Source organism: Lynx canadensis, chromosome B3 (assembly GCF_007474595.2).
Source record: "Lynx canadensis isolate LIC74 chromosome B3, mLynCan4.pri.v2, whole genome shotgun sequence".
NCBI classification, from domain to species: Eukaryota; Metazoa; Chordata; class Mammalia; order Carnivora; family Felidae; genus Lynx; species Lynx canadensis.
This window is the reverse complement of record NC_044308.2, coordinates 51,639,819-51,656,479: the sequence shown is the minus strand read 5'-3', so window position 1 is coordinate 51,656,479 and position 16,661 is coordinate 51,639,819. Positions and strand designations below refer to the sequence as shown.

Below are 16,661 nucleotides of genomic sequence, written 5' to 3'. Positions count from 1 at the left end.
AATTTTAATTATTTAATCTTTTTTTACACTGTAATAAAAGACTTTACCTCACAATGAGTATAATATTTCACTCATTGTACTCAAAATGTCATCATTTGGGAATCATTCCTTTCAGCCTTGAATGGGCATTTTCATTTAAAAGGAATCTTCTTGGGGCGCCTGGGTGGCTCAGTCGGTTGGGCATTCGACTTCAGCTCAGGTCATGATCTCATAGTTCATGGGTTCAAGCTCCACGTCAGGCTCTGTGCTGACGGCTCAGAGCCTGGAGCCTGTTTCAGATTCTGTGTCTTCCTCTCTCTCTGCCCCTCCCCTACTCTTGTGTGCTCTCTCTCTCTCTCTCTCTTTTTCTCTCTCCAAAATAAACATTAAAAAAATAAATAAGAAAGTAAAAGGGATCTTCTTATTAAAATGGGACGGGGTAACTCTTCAGATATTACCAAATACTACATAAAGGATTAGTTGATTGCTAGATAAAAGCAAAATTCTATAGATAGGAATATTAAAATAGGAAATGAAAGAACACAAAACTGCTTGAGGCATAATGACTGGTAATTATTTAGGAGTGCTCTGCATGGTGTCCATTCTTAGCCCTAATGACATATCTAGTCAAAGAGATACCATTTGTCTTCTCTACACCACATGAGCAAAAAGGAAGAACGGGCCATCTGGCTCAGAGGTTTCTGGGGTTTTGCTTTGCTTTCCTTCCTCAGAAAGGACTTTGTCATCCAGAGCTTTTCTGAGAGAGTGAAGCTTTGAAACTGACCTAAAAAATAACAGTCTCTCATCTGAGGAAAATGAGGAAGACAAGAGAACTTATTCATAAAATTACCACCGTAGGTCTGCAGTCATTCTGGAATTATTGCTAACAACAGCTGAGAAAGTTATGGTGACCTTTTCCCTGGGTTTGACATGTGTGAGGAAGCTCAAGGGCAGAAGCAGAACTGGGGTTATTTGTCAATGGCTACCAAGAAAGGAGAAGCCAAGTTTCCAAGAGAATGCAACACCTGACAATGAAGATGCACATGTGGGAGGGCTGCACAGAAGTGGAGCTGAGGTGGGCTCTCCAGAGGGAAACAGCAGTGGAGGTGACAGCCTGACTCGTGAACAACAAATCACAGGTTTGGCAAAGATAGAAAGACATTAATTCTTTTTTTTTTTTAATTAAAAAAAATTTTTTTAATGTTTATTTATTTTTGACAGAGAGAGAGAGAGACAGAGCATGAGTGGGGGAGGAGCAGAGAGAGAGGGAGACACAGAATCTGAAGCAGGCTCCAGGCTCTGAGCTGTCAGCACAGAGTCCGACACAGGGCTCAAACTCACGGGCAGTGAGATCATGACCTGAGCTGAAGTTGGACGCTCAACCAACTGAGCCACCCAGGCACCCCTAGATTTCTATCCTTCTGATCCTGACCATACCTCATCAAAATTGTAGGATATTCACTGGAAGCCTGTTGATAAGAACAAAAACATGGACTTATCGAACACTTACTAGGTACCAAACACCATTGCAAGTGCTTTCTAAGAATTACCTCAATTATCAACTTACTATAAAGTAACATAATAATAATAGCATATCAATTCACAGATGAGGAAACTGAGGCACAGAGAGACTGAGGCTAAAGTTATGGACTCAGTTCCAGGAAGGAGAGTTATAGTAGTCGGTCCAATGTTCAAGATAGCCTTTCTAACCAGAGCCGGCTACATTTCAAATGCACGTACTTAGTCACAAGGAACAAGATGACTAGTTCAGTGAAAAGTCTTTCCTATTAGTGAGAGAAGATTTCCAGGTGCACGACCTACTGCTAATGGTCAGTGCATGTGAAGGACAATATACAATGCTCCAGATCTGTCTGTGATTTCTGGAGCACAATTCATACTTCATTATTCAAAAGAGATGAGCAAAGTACTAAATCCCACTCTAAAATAACTGTTTTTTAAATTTATTTTTACTTTTTGAGAGAGACAGAGAGAGAGAGAGAGAGAGACAGCACATGCACTCAAGTAGGGAAACAGAAGAAGGAGAGAGTGGGTTCTGTGCTCAGCTCACTATCGTGAGGTCATGACATGAGCAGTAATCAAGAATCAGATGCTTGGGGCGCCTGGGTGGCGCAGTCGGTTAAGCGTCCGACTTCAGCCAGGTCACGATCTCGCGGTCCGAGAGTTCGAGCCCCGCGTCGGGCCCTGGGCTGATGGCTCAGAGCCTGGAGCCTGTTTCCGATTCTGTGTCTCCCTCTCTCTCTGCCCCTCCCCCGTTCATGCTCTGTCTCTCTCTGTCCCAAAAATAAATAAACTTTAAAAAAAAAAAAAAAAAAAAAAAAAAAGAATCAGATGCTTAACTGACTGAGACATCCAGGTGCCCCTAAAATAACTCTTATTTGGGAAAAGATTCAGCAGAATATAGGTGAGAATTAGAAACAAAAAGGTTACCCCTCCCCTCAAATCTGGAAGAATTTGGACAAAACTTGAAAAGAGTAGAAAAATTAGGTAAAGCACAGAAGAGTTTTTGAGATTAAAAACATAATGTCCTCAAGAAAAACTATCAATAAGATGCCTCTTGGCCCTGAGTTTAATACAAAATAATCTGCAGCAAAAACACCCTTTTCTGTCATGGCTTTCCTCTCCCTTGCAGGAGCTGCTCAAGAGGTATTGCACTGAAGCCAACAGTTTGTAAACATACTTCCCTCAGACTGCTGGGAATGAGTACTCCCATTAAGACCAACTGCATGCAATCCTAAAACCTTCATATCCACTAGAGGCTCAGAGGCTGTAATTTTGAAATCTTCAAAGTCTAACTTTGTGGTAGTCTCCAAAGATAGCTACCAATGATTCCTCCCAACACAAATGTCTTTTCTCCTATCAAGAGATGAAGTCTAGGGCATCTGGGTGGCTCAATCGGTTAAGCGTCCAACTCTTGATTTCAGCTCAGGTCATGATCCCAGGGTCACGGGTTTCCGTACTGAGCATGGAGGCTGCTTAAGATTCTCTCTCCCCCTGTGCCACACCCCACCTCCCACCGTCAAGCTCTATTAAAAAAAAAATGTTTAAAAAAATAAAAAGAGATGAAGTCTATTCTCCTTCTCCTGAGTCTGGGCTGGTCTTGTAATTTGCTATGACCATACAGTGTGGCAGAATTGACACGATGTTGGTTCTGGGCCTGGCCCTAAGAGCCCGGGCATCTTTTGCTCTTACATCCTTAGAACCTATTTGCCATGCTGCTGAATAGAGAAACCACATGGAAAAGCCCAAGGAAGAAAACCTCAGCATCCGAGCTAAGGCTGGGAGGTGCTCTAACTGACACCATGTGGAGCAGAAGAACCACCCAATCAATATTCAAAGAGTTTTGAACAATAATAAATTGCTGTTGTTTGAAGCCACCAAAGTTTGGGATGGCTTGTTACATGGCAACGAATAACTGGAACCACCTCTATTCTGCTACACAGTGGCCAGACTGCTGTTATCAATGGTCCCCAGACTAATGTTAGCTATAGACAGAAATGGCACTGGGGAACTGCAGTGTAAAGTCCCCGGATGGGAGGAAGTAAAGAATGGAGCTCCTAACAGACCAGCCTCAGTTTGAATGCCGGGTCTGCCACTTATAAGCTGTGACCTTTGATCAGTTAACTTAGGCTTCTTGTATGTATAGATTCCAACTATATGACATATTTCCTTTAAATGAACACAATTAGATGGCAGAAAATTCATTCCTGAGTAAAACCAAGACAAAAAAGGAAAGAATCATTCAATTTTCTTTGGCTGTTCTGCCAGAAGCAGTCTATTTCTGACTTGGCCATTTTCTCAGAATATGACATAAAAATAGAAGAGCTGTGCCTGAATTATCCATTAGTGAAACTAACATCACATTTGAAAAGAAGATCTGAGAATTAGTTTGGCAAAAATCTAACTTAAAGTCACCATACTCTTGGAGTTACGGTAATGTGTCATTTTGGTTTCATACCCCATAACACAAAACAGTAAGGCAGATTTATAAGCTATTTTTCTTGCATTTTTGTGGAAAAAAATTATTTTGGTAAAAACTGTCATCAAACAGAGGCAGCAGATTTGCTAAACTCTTGGACATTGGTTATTTATAATATTCAAGGACAAAACAATTGACCTCAGTCTGAAATAAATTCATGTCAGGCTATGTTTTTTTGTAATAGGGTATGTTAAGATGTAGAAGGGAACTGTAAAAGAAAAAAATCTGGTCATCAAAATTACATGAAAAGTTAAGATGTCTATTGACAACAAAATATATGTAGTAAGTAAGCAAGTACATATAGGAAAATATAAGTAATAATTTATAAGCTAATTAAGTACCCATTAGTCACTTATGAGTATAGTTTGAAACGATTGTTACATTTAAGGGCAAATAGGGTCTGCCCCACAATGGAAATGTTCTCTGTTAATAACAGCATGGTCACATCCTGGTGTCTAAAATGTACCTCTGTCCTCAATGGCATATCTTCAGTTTCTGCAATTTCAGAGCTAAAGGTGTATTCAGACTCATTGCTGCTATGAGTGGAGTCTGTTCTCTTGTGTCCAGGCTTAGGCACATTCTGCAAGGCAAATAAACCAAGAATAATTAACACAACATAATGAAAAAGTTAAGTCATACTTAAGACAGCATCCACCTTAACTTGGTTCTAATCCCCACTCACTGACTTGCTGTTCTCATGCCCAAATACGATGTTCCATGTTGTCCTTACCAAACCTTTACAAAAAGGTCATTTTCTGGACTCTTCAAAGAAAGAGAAAGATGCACCATCAGGGCATGACAAGAACACAAAACCAAATACTCAAATGAAAATCATCTGTGATTATTAGCAGAGTCCCCTTTGGGTTTTTTGTTTTTTTTTTTTTAATGTTTATTTATTTTTGAGACAGAGAGAGACAGAGCATGAACGGGGGAGGGGCAGAGAGAGAGGGAGACACAGAATCGGAAGCAGGCTCCAGGCTCTGAGCCATCAGCCCAGCTCAGAGCCCGACGCGGGGCTCGAACTCACGGACCGCGAGATCGTGACCTGGCTGAAGTCGGACGCTCAACCGACTGCGCCACCCAGGCGCCCCGTCTTTTGGGTTTTTAAAGTTGTGAGTAGCCAGTCACACTGGGTGAAGTGTAGGTATAACACCTCAGTACCCAAACACTGACTTCAGTGTTGCAATTACATAAAACTTGGTAAAAAGCTAATGAAATATGTTTAATTAAAGCATAATCATTTTCCTGCACTGTATTTGAGCATAAGTGGAAAAAAAGAGAGGGGTTCTACATAGGTGACTATAAATTCTGCCATTTTTGTGCATGGAGTTGATTTTCTGGAGTCAGCAGTGGGAAGTGTGAGCAGTACAGGAGAGGTAAGAAAGCTGTTCCAAGAATCCTCTGAAGTCCTGAAGTTACTGATTCAGGGAGTCCAAGTGACATTTCTATGACATGTGGTACCTATGAGATTAGCATTCAGAAAGCTGATGGAAAACAAGTTAAGCAATTACAGTCTGTTCCTTCGTGTAGGAGAAAGGGTTAGAGAATGACTTGAAGAAAGAAGGAATAAAAAGGCTCGGTTTTGTACCCCTCACTCCTGGGGTGTTCCCCACGCCCCCAACCTCAGAAGAGGTGAAAATGTCCAGAAAGACCTCTGGAAACTTTTCATCTGTCCAATTTCCTTTACTCCTTCCCCCAGCTGCAGGAAGAGCCAGAAGCCACAAAGAGCTTCTTTGCTTCTCTCTCTCTCCCATAACCAAGCTTATAGAGAACAGACCCAACTGCGTGACTAAAGGAAAGCCAGCATCCAGGGGCAGTTGAAAGTCTCCAGGCCACCGCAACCGGTACTCTGGTGCATAAGGAAGATCCAAGAACACCAGAACTTCTGAAACTAGCTAGCAGCTAGGATCCACCCTAAAGGGGACAATCACTCCACATAAAGTCAAAGGCACTCAGATTTACTTTCTGTTTACATACACCGGCAACCTTAAAGTTCCTAGCCCCAGCCAACAGGTGTATGGGACACTGTTTATTAATTAGTTGTGTCATTAAGAAAAACAGGTGCAGGGGCGCCTGGGTGGCTCAGTCGGTTGAGCGTCCGACTTCGGCTCAGGTCATGATCTCATGGTCCGTGAGTTCGAGCCCCGCATCGGGCTCTGTGCTGACAGCTCAGAGCCTGGAGCCTGCTTCAGATTCTGTGTCTCCCTCTCTCTCTGCCCCTCCCCCGCTCATACTCTGTCTCTCTGTCAAAAATAAATAAACATTTAAAAAAAAAAACCAACAAAAACCCAGGTCCATATAAATACGGAGACAAAGGGTTTTAATAAGCTTATTTAAAGATGAGTTAGACCCCTATTTTTCCTCATGTATGTATTACCAAACAACAAATAGCTTAAGGTATGAATAGAAGCAATGCTATGTCTGTGATTTAACGTAACTTTTGTATACAGGACAGTGGTTAAATGCTCTGAGTCTATAGGAGAGAGCTGGGTAGGAATTCCAGGTCTGCCATTTTCTTGTCCCTTACTTCTCCAGGCCTCACCTTCATTATCAGAAAAAGGTAGATAATAATATTATCTACCTAAGAGGGTTTATGTGAGGATTAAATAAGATAGCGCAAGTAAAGAGCATGGTTTTTGGCACGTAACAAGGATTCAATTAATGTTAACTGATGTTGCCATAATTGTTAGGACTCTGAAGTAATGCAACAACTCCCTCATGCATTGCCTTTTGTTCCCCAAGTTTTTAGTCCATATGCTATTCAATTACAAGGACAAACATACTACTTGATCATCAAGTGCTCCTTCAAGATCTGCATCTCATGCCTCCTCTTATCTGTCATTTCTCCAATAATTCCTTCTTTTCTTGGACCTGTCTTACTCCCTTCGTCAAGATTAACGACCCCACGGTTGACACGCAGGACTCCCTCCTTACTTGGAATGAATTTATCTTTAAACACTTCACAAGCCTGTATTCCATTGCCTCATTATCCTTTCACTGTCTGCTTGAATTTCCTTGGCCCTGGGTTTAGTATTTTCTTCCTTCTGCTCTACAACTGAATGTTCCTGGAGAAAAATCCGACAACACTTCTTGGTACCAGGGCCAACAAATCTAGTAATCACTGGTAATCAGTGCCATTAACTTTGGCCCATGTATCACAGGTTACCAGAAGCGCTGAAGCAGTCTTTCAATTCCCCCTCCCTAAAGTTTCCTGCCATCCATTTGAGGAGTCTATTTACCATAAATGCTTCCTAAGCATTACGGCAGTGAGAGCTGCATCTGCAGAACAGTGTCAATGATAGATTAGCCGAGTACCCATCTGTTAGTTGCGAAGTCCCTACCTAAACATTAAAATAAGATATTGCTATTATTTATTTATTCCTAAATTATAAAGTCCATTTTTTAATTCTCTGCAATTCTTGGCAAATATTTTCTACCAAGACTGCAATCTTCACTATGTCTGGAACTAGGAAAGGGGACCTAATGAAGAGCTGAGTAGGAAGCAAGTAGATTCTCATCTTCCTTCCTCTGCTATTTTCCTTTTCCCTCCTTCTGACCATTTTGTTACCCAAAAGGAAGGACAATGAGTCATCGGCATACAAAAGAGAGGGTTATAAGCTGAGAAATAAGAAATTAAGCAGCTAAACTGTCCCTGGAACTTGATTACATCTTCCTTTTTCCACAGCACTTCTGGGAACAGAATGGGTAGCAGGCAGAGACTTGCTCAGCAGGAAGGAATAGCCCTGCTAAGTTGCTGGAGGATGGCCATTACTGGAGGGTCTTTTTTTAGACATTTCCAGGAATGTGCTCAGAAAGTGATGTACACGTGGCACATGCTTGTCTCATTTTATTTTCTGAGGTTCACAAGACATGCAGTATTAAAGAATCCCAGAAATTCTGAGGGAGAAAAAAATTTGTTTATCTCTCTTTCAACAGAGATAAATGTGGTTCTCACACTTATTTGACCTCAATCATTTCTTTTCCCAATGCCACTTCTTAACATCTCAAGTAACTAGTGTCTTCAGAAGCACCTCATGGGACACAAAGCTTAGTGCTAACCAAAGCATAAATTAACCATAAACGCTGGCACAGTTATCTAGAAAATAGGATAAAAATACACCCAAGAATGGAATTCTGGGGAACATGATATTCAAAGACAGAGGAAAAGGACTCTAGGGAAAGCTAAAGATGGGAGAATGTAAAGGAGGAAGATTGCAGCAGGGAGAGCACGGAAGACAAGATTTAATGAGGCTCCTTTTGATTTGTCAATGATAAGGATAATGGTGACCTACTCTTATAGTTTCTCTTTGCCACGTTCAAATCAGGATAGAGTAGCAAGGTTTGAAATAACTGTCCAACTGGCATTCACATTAGCTTTTTTAACCTCTTTGAGACCAGATTTTCTCATCTTCAAGGTGATACATTTATTTCATTTTTTTTTGTATGTTACATAATCTCCTTTATTTTCCCTTGTTAAATGTCATATTTAAAAAACATTGTCAAAGGGTACAGATAAAGGCAAAATTTGAAGCAAACATTCTCTGCCACAGATATCTGATTACCTTGTTTTTTATAAGACACATTTCAGAGCATTTCTAGCCACGGGTACCATCAGGTTACCTTCAAGGCTGGCACCTACAGGGAACAAGAGAGCTAGGGAACTCTTTGTTTCCTGACAGCAAGATAAGTAGAAGTAAGAGGCTGTGAGAAACTATTAAAAGTATAAAAGATACATTGGTAGATGCAGAAGAGTTCTTGAAATAGATGAAATAATTTGTTACAAATAGAGGCTGAACTTTCCTTTTGTAGGAATATATCTTTGAAACTGCAACAAAAACTAGTGAAGGAAATACTCAGTTATATAAATATTTGCTTTACATGCAAATTTTACATGAAGTCATCCAATACATAAAATGAAGTCCAGCTATATGACTTTATACTAACCTACAGTCCAGTCTTTAAAATGTTTGACTTTGCAAAGTATTTATGAATAAAGTTATATGATTTGTGGGATCTTCTCTACAACAACTCAATCCACTGGATAGGGTGGGAAGGAGGGATAGAGTCGGGGTAGAAGTGTGTCGGCCATTTTGGAATTGGGTAATAAGTACATGAAGTACACGGGGATTCATTCCACTATTCTATCTGCCTTTATAAGTGCTTAAATTTTTTCATTAAAAAAAAAAAATCAAGTGTTTGACTCACTACCATCAGAGTCATCTCTTCCTTGAGGTCATCATATCGTTCTTCTAAGCGACTGAACTCATTCAGAAGGTTCTGATATCTCAGCCTTTCATCATTAAGATCGAGTTCCAGTTGTTTTGTTTCTTCTACTAACTTCTTCTCCATAGTCTCTGAAAGAAAGAAGAGAGAAAAGCATAATAAAGATGGCTCTACAAAATTCAAGAGTACAAACATTTACACTGACTCCCAGCTTCTCTGCAAAGAATTTTTTTTTTACCACCATGATCTATGAAAAGTATCTTATTGAATGTAGGGAAAGAGAAAATACCATGACAAAAAAATGAAATTGTTTGTTAATAACAACAATCATCTACTGAGTTCTTCCATATACTATGGATTCAATGCCACTACTTCATTCACTGGTTATGGCACATCCTTGATAAACTTCTACTAGTCATTGTCTAGTAACTAAAGTACTGTATTTATTTTTTATTCCAATATTCTGTTTCAGGCTATCACAAAATTCTTTTGTCCAAATTAGTGTACTCTGTCAAAAAGTCAGAGATAGTTCTCAGATCTCTGAGGGAGTGGCAAACTCTCAAGGAACACAGCTATCCTTTGCTACAGTCAACTCTCTGCTCACCTCAGTCCCCAGGCTGAGATCTTATGTTTTCCAGCATGCTGAACCGCCCCCAGTCCTATTACTCTCCCAATTCTAACCAGATAAGATCCCCATGTCTGGTCATGTGTGTGGTTACTTCTCCTGTGTGCTGCGGGGGGCACCCTGAACTTTCCGTTTACCACCCCATTCTGCTCGCTCTGTTGCCAGCAGCTTGCATTTGCCTGGGATGTCATCTGGAGACTGGAGACGAGCCCCTGACTATAAATAAAGCAATGTAAAAAAGCCACAGATCTCAGCTGTATGTTTTAACTCACTGAGTCAACCAGTCACATTTATAAATGTATTAAGCTTCCTAATATTTATATGGCCCACTTTATCCTCATGCTTTGTGACTAGACCTTAATCTGCCCTGCTTGCTTCGATGGCTTCACCATTTCTTTCCCCATCAGCTCTATCATAAGGGCAAGGGCCGCAAGTGCCTGGTTTCTACTGCTTCCCCGGTGCCCACTACAGTGCTTCCCTAAGGTAGGGCTCTACTAATGTGTAAATGAATGAGTGAAAGAATCTCTTCTCCCTATGACATTCTATAAATTGTCTTGTTCTTACCAGTTTGCAGAAGCTGCCTGAGGCTACCAAGAAATTTTCCCTAGGCAAATCCAATGTTATTTCTTTGTTCTTCTCATCCAATTTCAAGTAACATTTTACAATTTCCCAGAAGTATTCTCATCATTCTGGATCTTTCCATTACATTCTGCATCCTAGTAGCCTTCTTTCCATGTCTTCAGTGACTGTTTCAATCTCTCCTATCAATTTTCCTTTCTGGTTTCTTTTCTTCACCTTATCCTTTACCTGTGGACATCCTATAAAGTTTAATTTCAGATTTCTTCTCTTTTCTTTACATTAGTCGCTTTTAGGGAGGAGGTGGTAGGGGAAAAGGCACAGAGGGCTCTCTTACCATCATAGCTTTAATGGTACCTTAAGGCCTATTTCTTTCTGTCTCTAATCTTTAATCTCAATTTGTTTTTAGGACATCTCTATATAGAGGCCCCAGCTGACATCCAAAATTTAACATTCTAACAACTGATCTCATTAATTTTATTCATAAACAAGTATTTTCCCCCTTATTTTACTCATTAGTAATAACACATCATTATTGTTGAAATAGCTCATGTCAAAACTTTAGAAAATTTTTATCCCTTTTTTGAATACCACATCAAAAAGGATAATGTTCTGGTGATTCTTTCATATACTGTATCTTTGCTCGAATCCATTTATTTCTCCCTGTTTCCACCACCAATTACTATAGCTTAGATCTACATCTTCTTAGCCCATGTTTACTTACATGTGGACTACTTGTAAATTATCATAATTCTTATCTATCTTACAAATGGAAAATGGAGTAAATGTCCACATCTAGTTAGTTTTCTATTCAAAAAATTAGAGTTGCTTTTTTTTTCTTTTTTGGTGGAAAAAAGGTAATTTATCTTGGGAGAATAATGTCTATTGGTTTAGCAAAAAATAAGTAAATAGACATGCATACGTATTAGCTCACAATTTCTTCCTAATTCAATAGAATCCTATGAGTCGTAAGTAACATCATAAATGGAGAACAATTCATTTTTTTTAATTGCAGATGATAGTGACTGTACATGAATTCACATTCGTACATAGAAAGATGAGATTTACGAGTTCACCAACTAAATCAAACAAAATACTTACTGTGCTTGCCTCTTGGAACTTCCTGAGTTGAGGGATGACAATCTCAACTTTTTAAAACATTTAAGCTCTAAGCAAAGTTGTAATTTAGAAAATGTTGGTCTGAGGTTGGCTGAAGCACTGTAGGTTATGGCCACGCGAGCCTTACCTGTCATCTCCTTAGCCTGCTCCACGATAAGATGATTGAGGGCCTCTTTTTCCTGCTTCAGCAAAGTATTTTCTTCCTTCAGATTTGATACCAGCTATAAAATAAAACAATAAACTCAGGTGGCTGCAGTAGACAGAGGACACCCAGTACCGAATATAAAGACCACACAGCAGTCCCTCCTTACTTCCACATCTCTGTGCCCCATTTCTGTGCCTAGTTCTATCTAGTCTTCTTTCAAACTTGGCTCAAGAATTACTCCAGACAGCCTGCCTGGAAACTCCCTCCAATTGGGTGTCTCTCCTACAGGACCCTGTATGTCCCTTGTTACAGCCCTTATAAATGATTTACTTTTCCTTCCCCAATAGACTAGAAATTCCTGGAGGATGGAGATAACTGCTGTTATTTTACTTTGTACCTTGAGCATTTAGCAACTGCCTGACACCTAGTAAGTATTTGCTCTTGAAGGAATGATAATGCCTTCTCACCTCAACAGCCTAACACAAAACTTATGTGTACTCGTGATTCAGGTATTAAGAGAGATTAAGAAGGTTCAGAAAGATATGAAGGGCATTTTGGTTCTGGAATTCACTGAATTCCTTCTGAAGCTCCCTGCTGTCTGTCTTGAGAAAGAGAATTTCCCTTTCATCTCCTTTTAAGAGTTTTACAAGGTTGCAAACTGGTCCTTTTATTCCATGTTTAAGCATTGGCCTTACAACAGTGTGAAAGTATTTAATGCCACAAAACTGCACACTTAAAAATGGTTAAAGTGGTAAATTTTATGTTACGTATATGTATATTTTGAAACACACACACACACACAATAAACAAAACACATTGACCTTTCACTTTCTAGTTCCCAGTTGGATAAGGATTCCCAGGAAGCAAAAATCAAAGCCAAAGGTTAACTGTGCAAAGTCTATAATTTACTCAGTTCATCGTTGAAATAAATATGTGTTTGTGATGAGTGAAATTTGAATTTTTCTCTAAGCATAAATTTAAGGAACTCTTAAAGTGATAGCTTCATTCATTCATTCATTCTTAAAGTAAGCTCTATGCCCAATGTGGGGCTCAAACCCATGACCCTGAAATCAAGAGTCACATGTTAAAGCAATAGCTTTAATAATAAAGAGAAAACTATCAGGAGTTCAGAGACAGAGAAAGAGGGCTCTGTGACTGATAATCCCTAAAGACCAGGGAGGTTAGACAGGAATACTGTGCCAGAGCAGAAGTCAGTCCAGAAGGTATTCCTTCTGATGGCTCAATCTCTTCCCTCCATACTGATATGGCCTTAATAGCTGCTCTCAGTAGAAAGGCCAGAGTTCCCTATGTGCTTGTGAAAGAAGTTGCTCTGTCAGCGGTGTGCAACCAGTAAACTGTGCTGCTTCTTTGAAATACACGTGCCTAGCCACCCCCCTAGAGCTTGGCCAGGCATCTTTCTAAAAACTCTCCAGGACATTCTGATACACTCCTGGGTACAAACCACAGGTCTAGTGTACCTTCTAAGCTCCTTGATCAGCCTGGCTGGGAATGTAGCTTTTCTGACCACAAAGCTGGCTGTCACAGTGGAATTTTTTCATTCTTCTCGATCGCTACACTCTACTCAAAAGAATTAATGGTAGTGCCTACTGGGACACGTGGGTGGCCCAGTCGGTTAAGCATTGGACTTCGGCTCAGGTCATGATCTCACAGCTTGTGAGTTCAAGCCCTGTGTCAGGCTCTGTGCTGACACCTCAGAGCCTGGAGCCTGCTTCGGATGTGTGTATCTCTCTGCCCCTTCCTTGCTCACATTCTGTCTGTCTCTCTCTCTCTCTCTCTCAAAAAAAATAAAATAAATAAAATAAACATTAAAAAAAATTTTTTTAAGAATTTATGTTAGTGCCTATAGCTCTCTCTGGGGAAAGCAGAAGATAATGAAATAAAAAGAAAGGAGGGGCGCCTGGGTGGCGCAGTCGGTTAAGCGTCCGACTTCAGCCAGGTCACGATCTCGCGGTCCGGGAGTTCGAGCCCCGCGTCAGGCTCTGGGCTGATGACTCAGAGCCTGGAGCCTGCTTCCGATTCTGTGTCTCCCTCTCTCTCTGCCCCTCCCCCGTTCATGCTCTGTCTCTCTCTGTCCCAAAAATAAATAAACGTTGAAAAAAAAAAAAATTTATTTATAAAAAAAAAAAAAAAAAAAGAAAGGAAAAATCTCAATCTGTTCATGTGTGCTATTCTTTCAGACTAGAAAGGTATGAACTTAACTTTGAAGAGGAAAAGAGAATACTCCTACCAAGCCTAAATACCCTATGGAATCTGAAAAGCTTCTGTGGGCTCAGGAAATGAAAAGGAGCTCTTAAGCTTCAAGAATATCCCTTTCAATGCATATTTGAATTCTGATAGAGTAAGTTTATCATGTCAAAATAACGTGTTTTAAAGGCATTGTTGTTTCTGTACACAGAACTCAGATCTGCTAAAGACAGAGGAGGAAGTATTTTATTAAGACCCTGAACACCATGGAAAGATTGTACACTATCCTATCTGAATTGCATCGTAGCTCTTTCCAAGGTTTTTACTGCATAGGCTGTATTAATATTCAGAAGTCAATACAGAAAAAGCATAGGAAACTGGGAGTTTTGCCAGTAGTTACAGCCAACAGTCAAATCTGTTTTCACTTAAAAATGGTAATACTAGTGGAACTTATGAAAATCTATCACTTTTTTCAAGTAAGCTTTATGTTGAGGTACTTTTGTTTAAACAATACATTGTATCGCTGTTTGAGAACCTTAATGTTTTCCGTATTTAATAAAATTCTGATAGAAGTTAATATAAATGTGTGTAATGTAGAAGCACCAATATGCAGGCATTCTTGTTATTGTTCTATCTGCACAGCAGCTCCTGGCTACCCTCAGGGTGCAGACATTTGGATTTCTCTCTCTCGGACTTCTAACACAGCCTTGATGTGGGTTTCCATAAAGATCTCTACTATCAGCAAGTGACATTTCACGGTTTGATTGGTTTCTTAATCATGTTAACTCTTTCGAAGAAAAAGGAGTCTACACTTCATCCAGACCATGTATTTAAAGTAAGAGTGAGAGTAGGTACGTGGCCTTTAATTCTCTTCTTTGCCTATGATCTTACTAGAGTCAAAAGATTCTACTAAAAGACGCATCATGTGGGAGAAATGCTTGGAAAATACTAATAAGGAACGGGAAGCAAACTGACATTTGTATTTCACCTTCAGGTGAAACCAACACTGAGCCACATGGGCCAGGTCATGATGACAGCACATTTCCTTGGTGAAAGGAGTAGATGGGGATACGATAACTAGATCCTACCTGCTCAGTTTCCTGTTTGTACCTATCTGCACGCTCCTCAATGGATTTTTTCTCTGACTGAGTTTGTTCCAGGTCTTTCCGGAGCTTGGCAATTTCTTCCTGCAGACTGAGGACCCGTCCAGTAGCAATCTTAGCTTCCTCCTCACTTAGTTGAAGACGCTCCAAGTCACTTCGTAGTTTCTCAGTCTCAGAGGTGTATATTCCTTCCAGATTGGTCAGTTTCTCCATGAGGCATTTGTAGTCTTTGTTCTTTTAAACATATACATAAATAACAATAAGTAAACATATGTATCATCAAATGTATTTTGAGATAACCTTATTTATTGATCATATTCATGCTGTATCATCACAGCAACAATAGAGTATCTAACCACAACCTGTACAATTAAGGCCTATTCTTAGGGATACAAAAAGAAGATTAGGCACAGTTAATTCTGTAGCATGGATGTGATTTTCTCACAGTCACAAGGTAAGTACCACAGTAAATTCTTAATTTCCTATTCTTAAGCCACAAATAGAAACATCTATACTTGCTTTGGAAAACAAATCCATATTCTATAAAAGCCGTATGCTCCCAAGTGATTCTTAAAAATGATAAAATGGCCACAAAATTGCAAGTTACTTACAAATCGTTTTGTTACCTTAAAACTCCTCCCACTCAGAAAACCTTCCTGATGGATCCTGCTTTATTCTATTTTTTGGGTTTTTGTGTGTTTTTTTTTTTTTTTTTCTGTCCTCAGTATTTATATATTACCAATTACCATTGTATCATTTGCATGTGCTAAAATATTACTTAGTAACTATCTCTAGGAAATCAAATTTTATCTCTGCAAATAGACTGTAAGCTCCCCCAAAGCACAGACGTCTTCCTGCTTCTTTTGCCATCTCAATGCTAAACGACTCATCTGTAAAAGGAACATTATACTTTATGCAAATGAATGATAATGACAAAAGAGATTTAGAAAGTATAAAGTATAATATGACTCTTGGGCATTAAGGTCTGGCTGTAAATTTCCTCCCTTAGTCCTTGCAATCATAATCTTACCTATAAGCTTGTTACTATTTCCGTACTCCTTACTGTCATTATTATTTTACCTTTTTGCTGCGACTGAAAAGTAAAATAAGGGGAGATACTGCTGAAAATAATCCCAGTGGAGTTCTTCAAGCATGCCCCACTCTCAGGGCTCCTGTTTAAAACACACCTGGTTGGGTACCTGGGTGGCTTAATCAGTTGAGCATCCAACTTCGGCTCGGGTCATGATCTCATGGTTCATGAGTTCAAGCCCTGCAGTGGGATCTGTGCTGACAGCTCAGAGACTGGATCCTGCTTTGGATTCTGTGTCTCCCTCTCTCTCTGCCCCTCCCCGCTCAGAGTCTGTCTTTCTCGCTCAGAAAAAAATAAACATTAAGAAAAATAATTTTTTTTTAAATAATAAAACACACCTGCTCATCAACTTTGCGCTGTAGCTGCATTATCTTGTTTTCCATGCCGATGTGGAGCTTCTTATAGCGCTCCACAGAGCGGGCCTCGATCTTGAGCTTCTTTAGCTCACGCTTGGCCATCATCCGCCGGAAGCAGCACTGAAGATAGATGATGGCATGCATACTCCTCCTGTAGTAGGTACGAGCCAGCCAGCCCCGGACCCACTTCTGAATGATAACTGCTTTGTGCTCACGGAGCATCTGCACAGAAGAGGTAAGTAC

The 16,661-nt window shown here is 40.0% G+C and overlaps 1 protein-coding gene across 7 annotated transcripts in view; it reads right to left on the bottom strand.

Moving 5' to 3' along the window:
• MYO5A (myosin VA) overlaps positions 1 to 16,661 on the bottom strand; it is a 192,368-nt gene that overhangs the window by 39,779 nt on the left and 135,928 nt on the right. For 6 of the 7 annotated variants that reach the window (XM_030318158.1, XM_030318162.1, XM_030318163.1 and 3 more), the window contains exons 21-25: positions 16,401 to 16,640; positions 14,958 to 15,206; positions 11,647 to 11,740; positions 9,182 to 9,330; positions 4,443 to 4,556 (exon numbers count right to left, since the gene is read on the bottom strand). In XM_030318158.1, coding sequence (XP_030174018.1) covers positions 4,443 to 4,556; positions 9,182 to 9,330; positions 11,647 to 11,740; positions 14,958 to 15,206; positions 16,401 to 16,640 — 846 coding nt within the window. The remainder of the gene's footprint in view (positions 1 to 4,442; positions 4,557 to 9,181; positions 9,331 to 11,646; positions 11,741 to 14,957; positions 15,207 to 16,400; positions 16,641 to 16,661) is intronic. The other variant, XM_030318159.1, reaches the window with a different exon arrangement.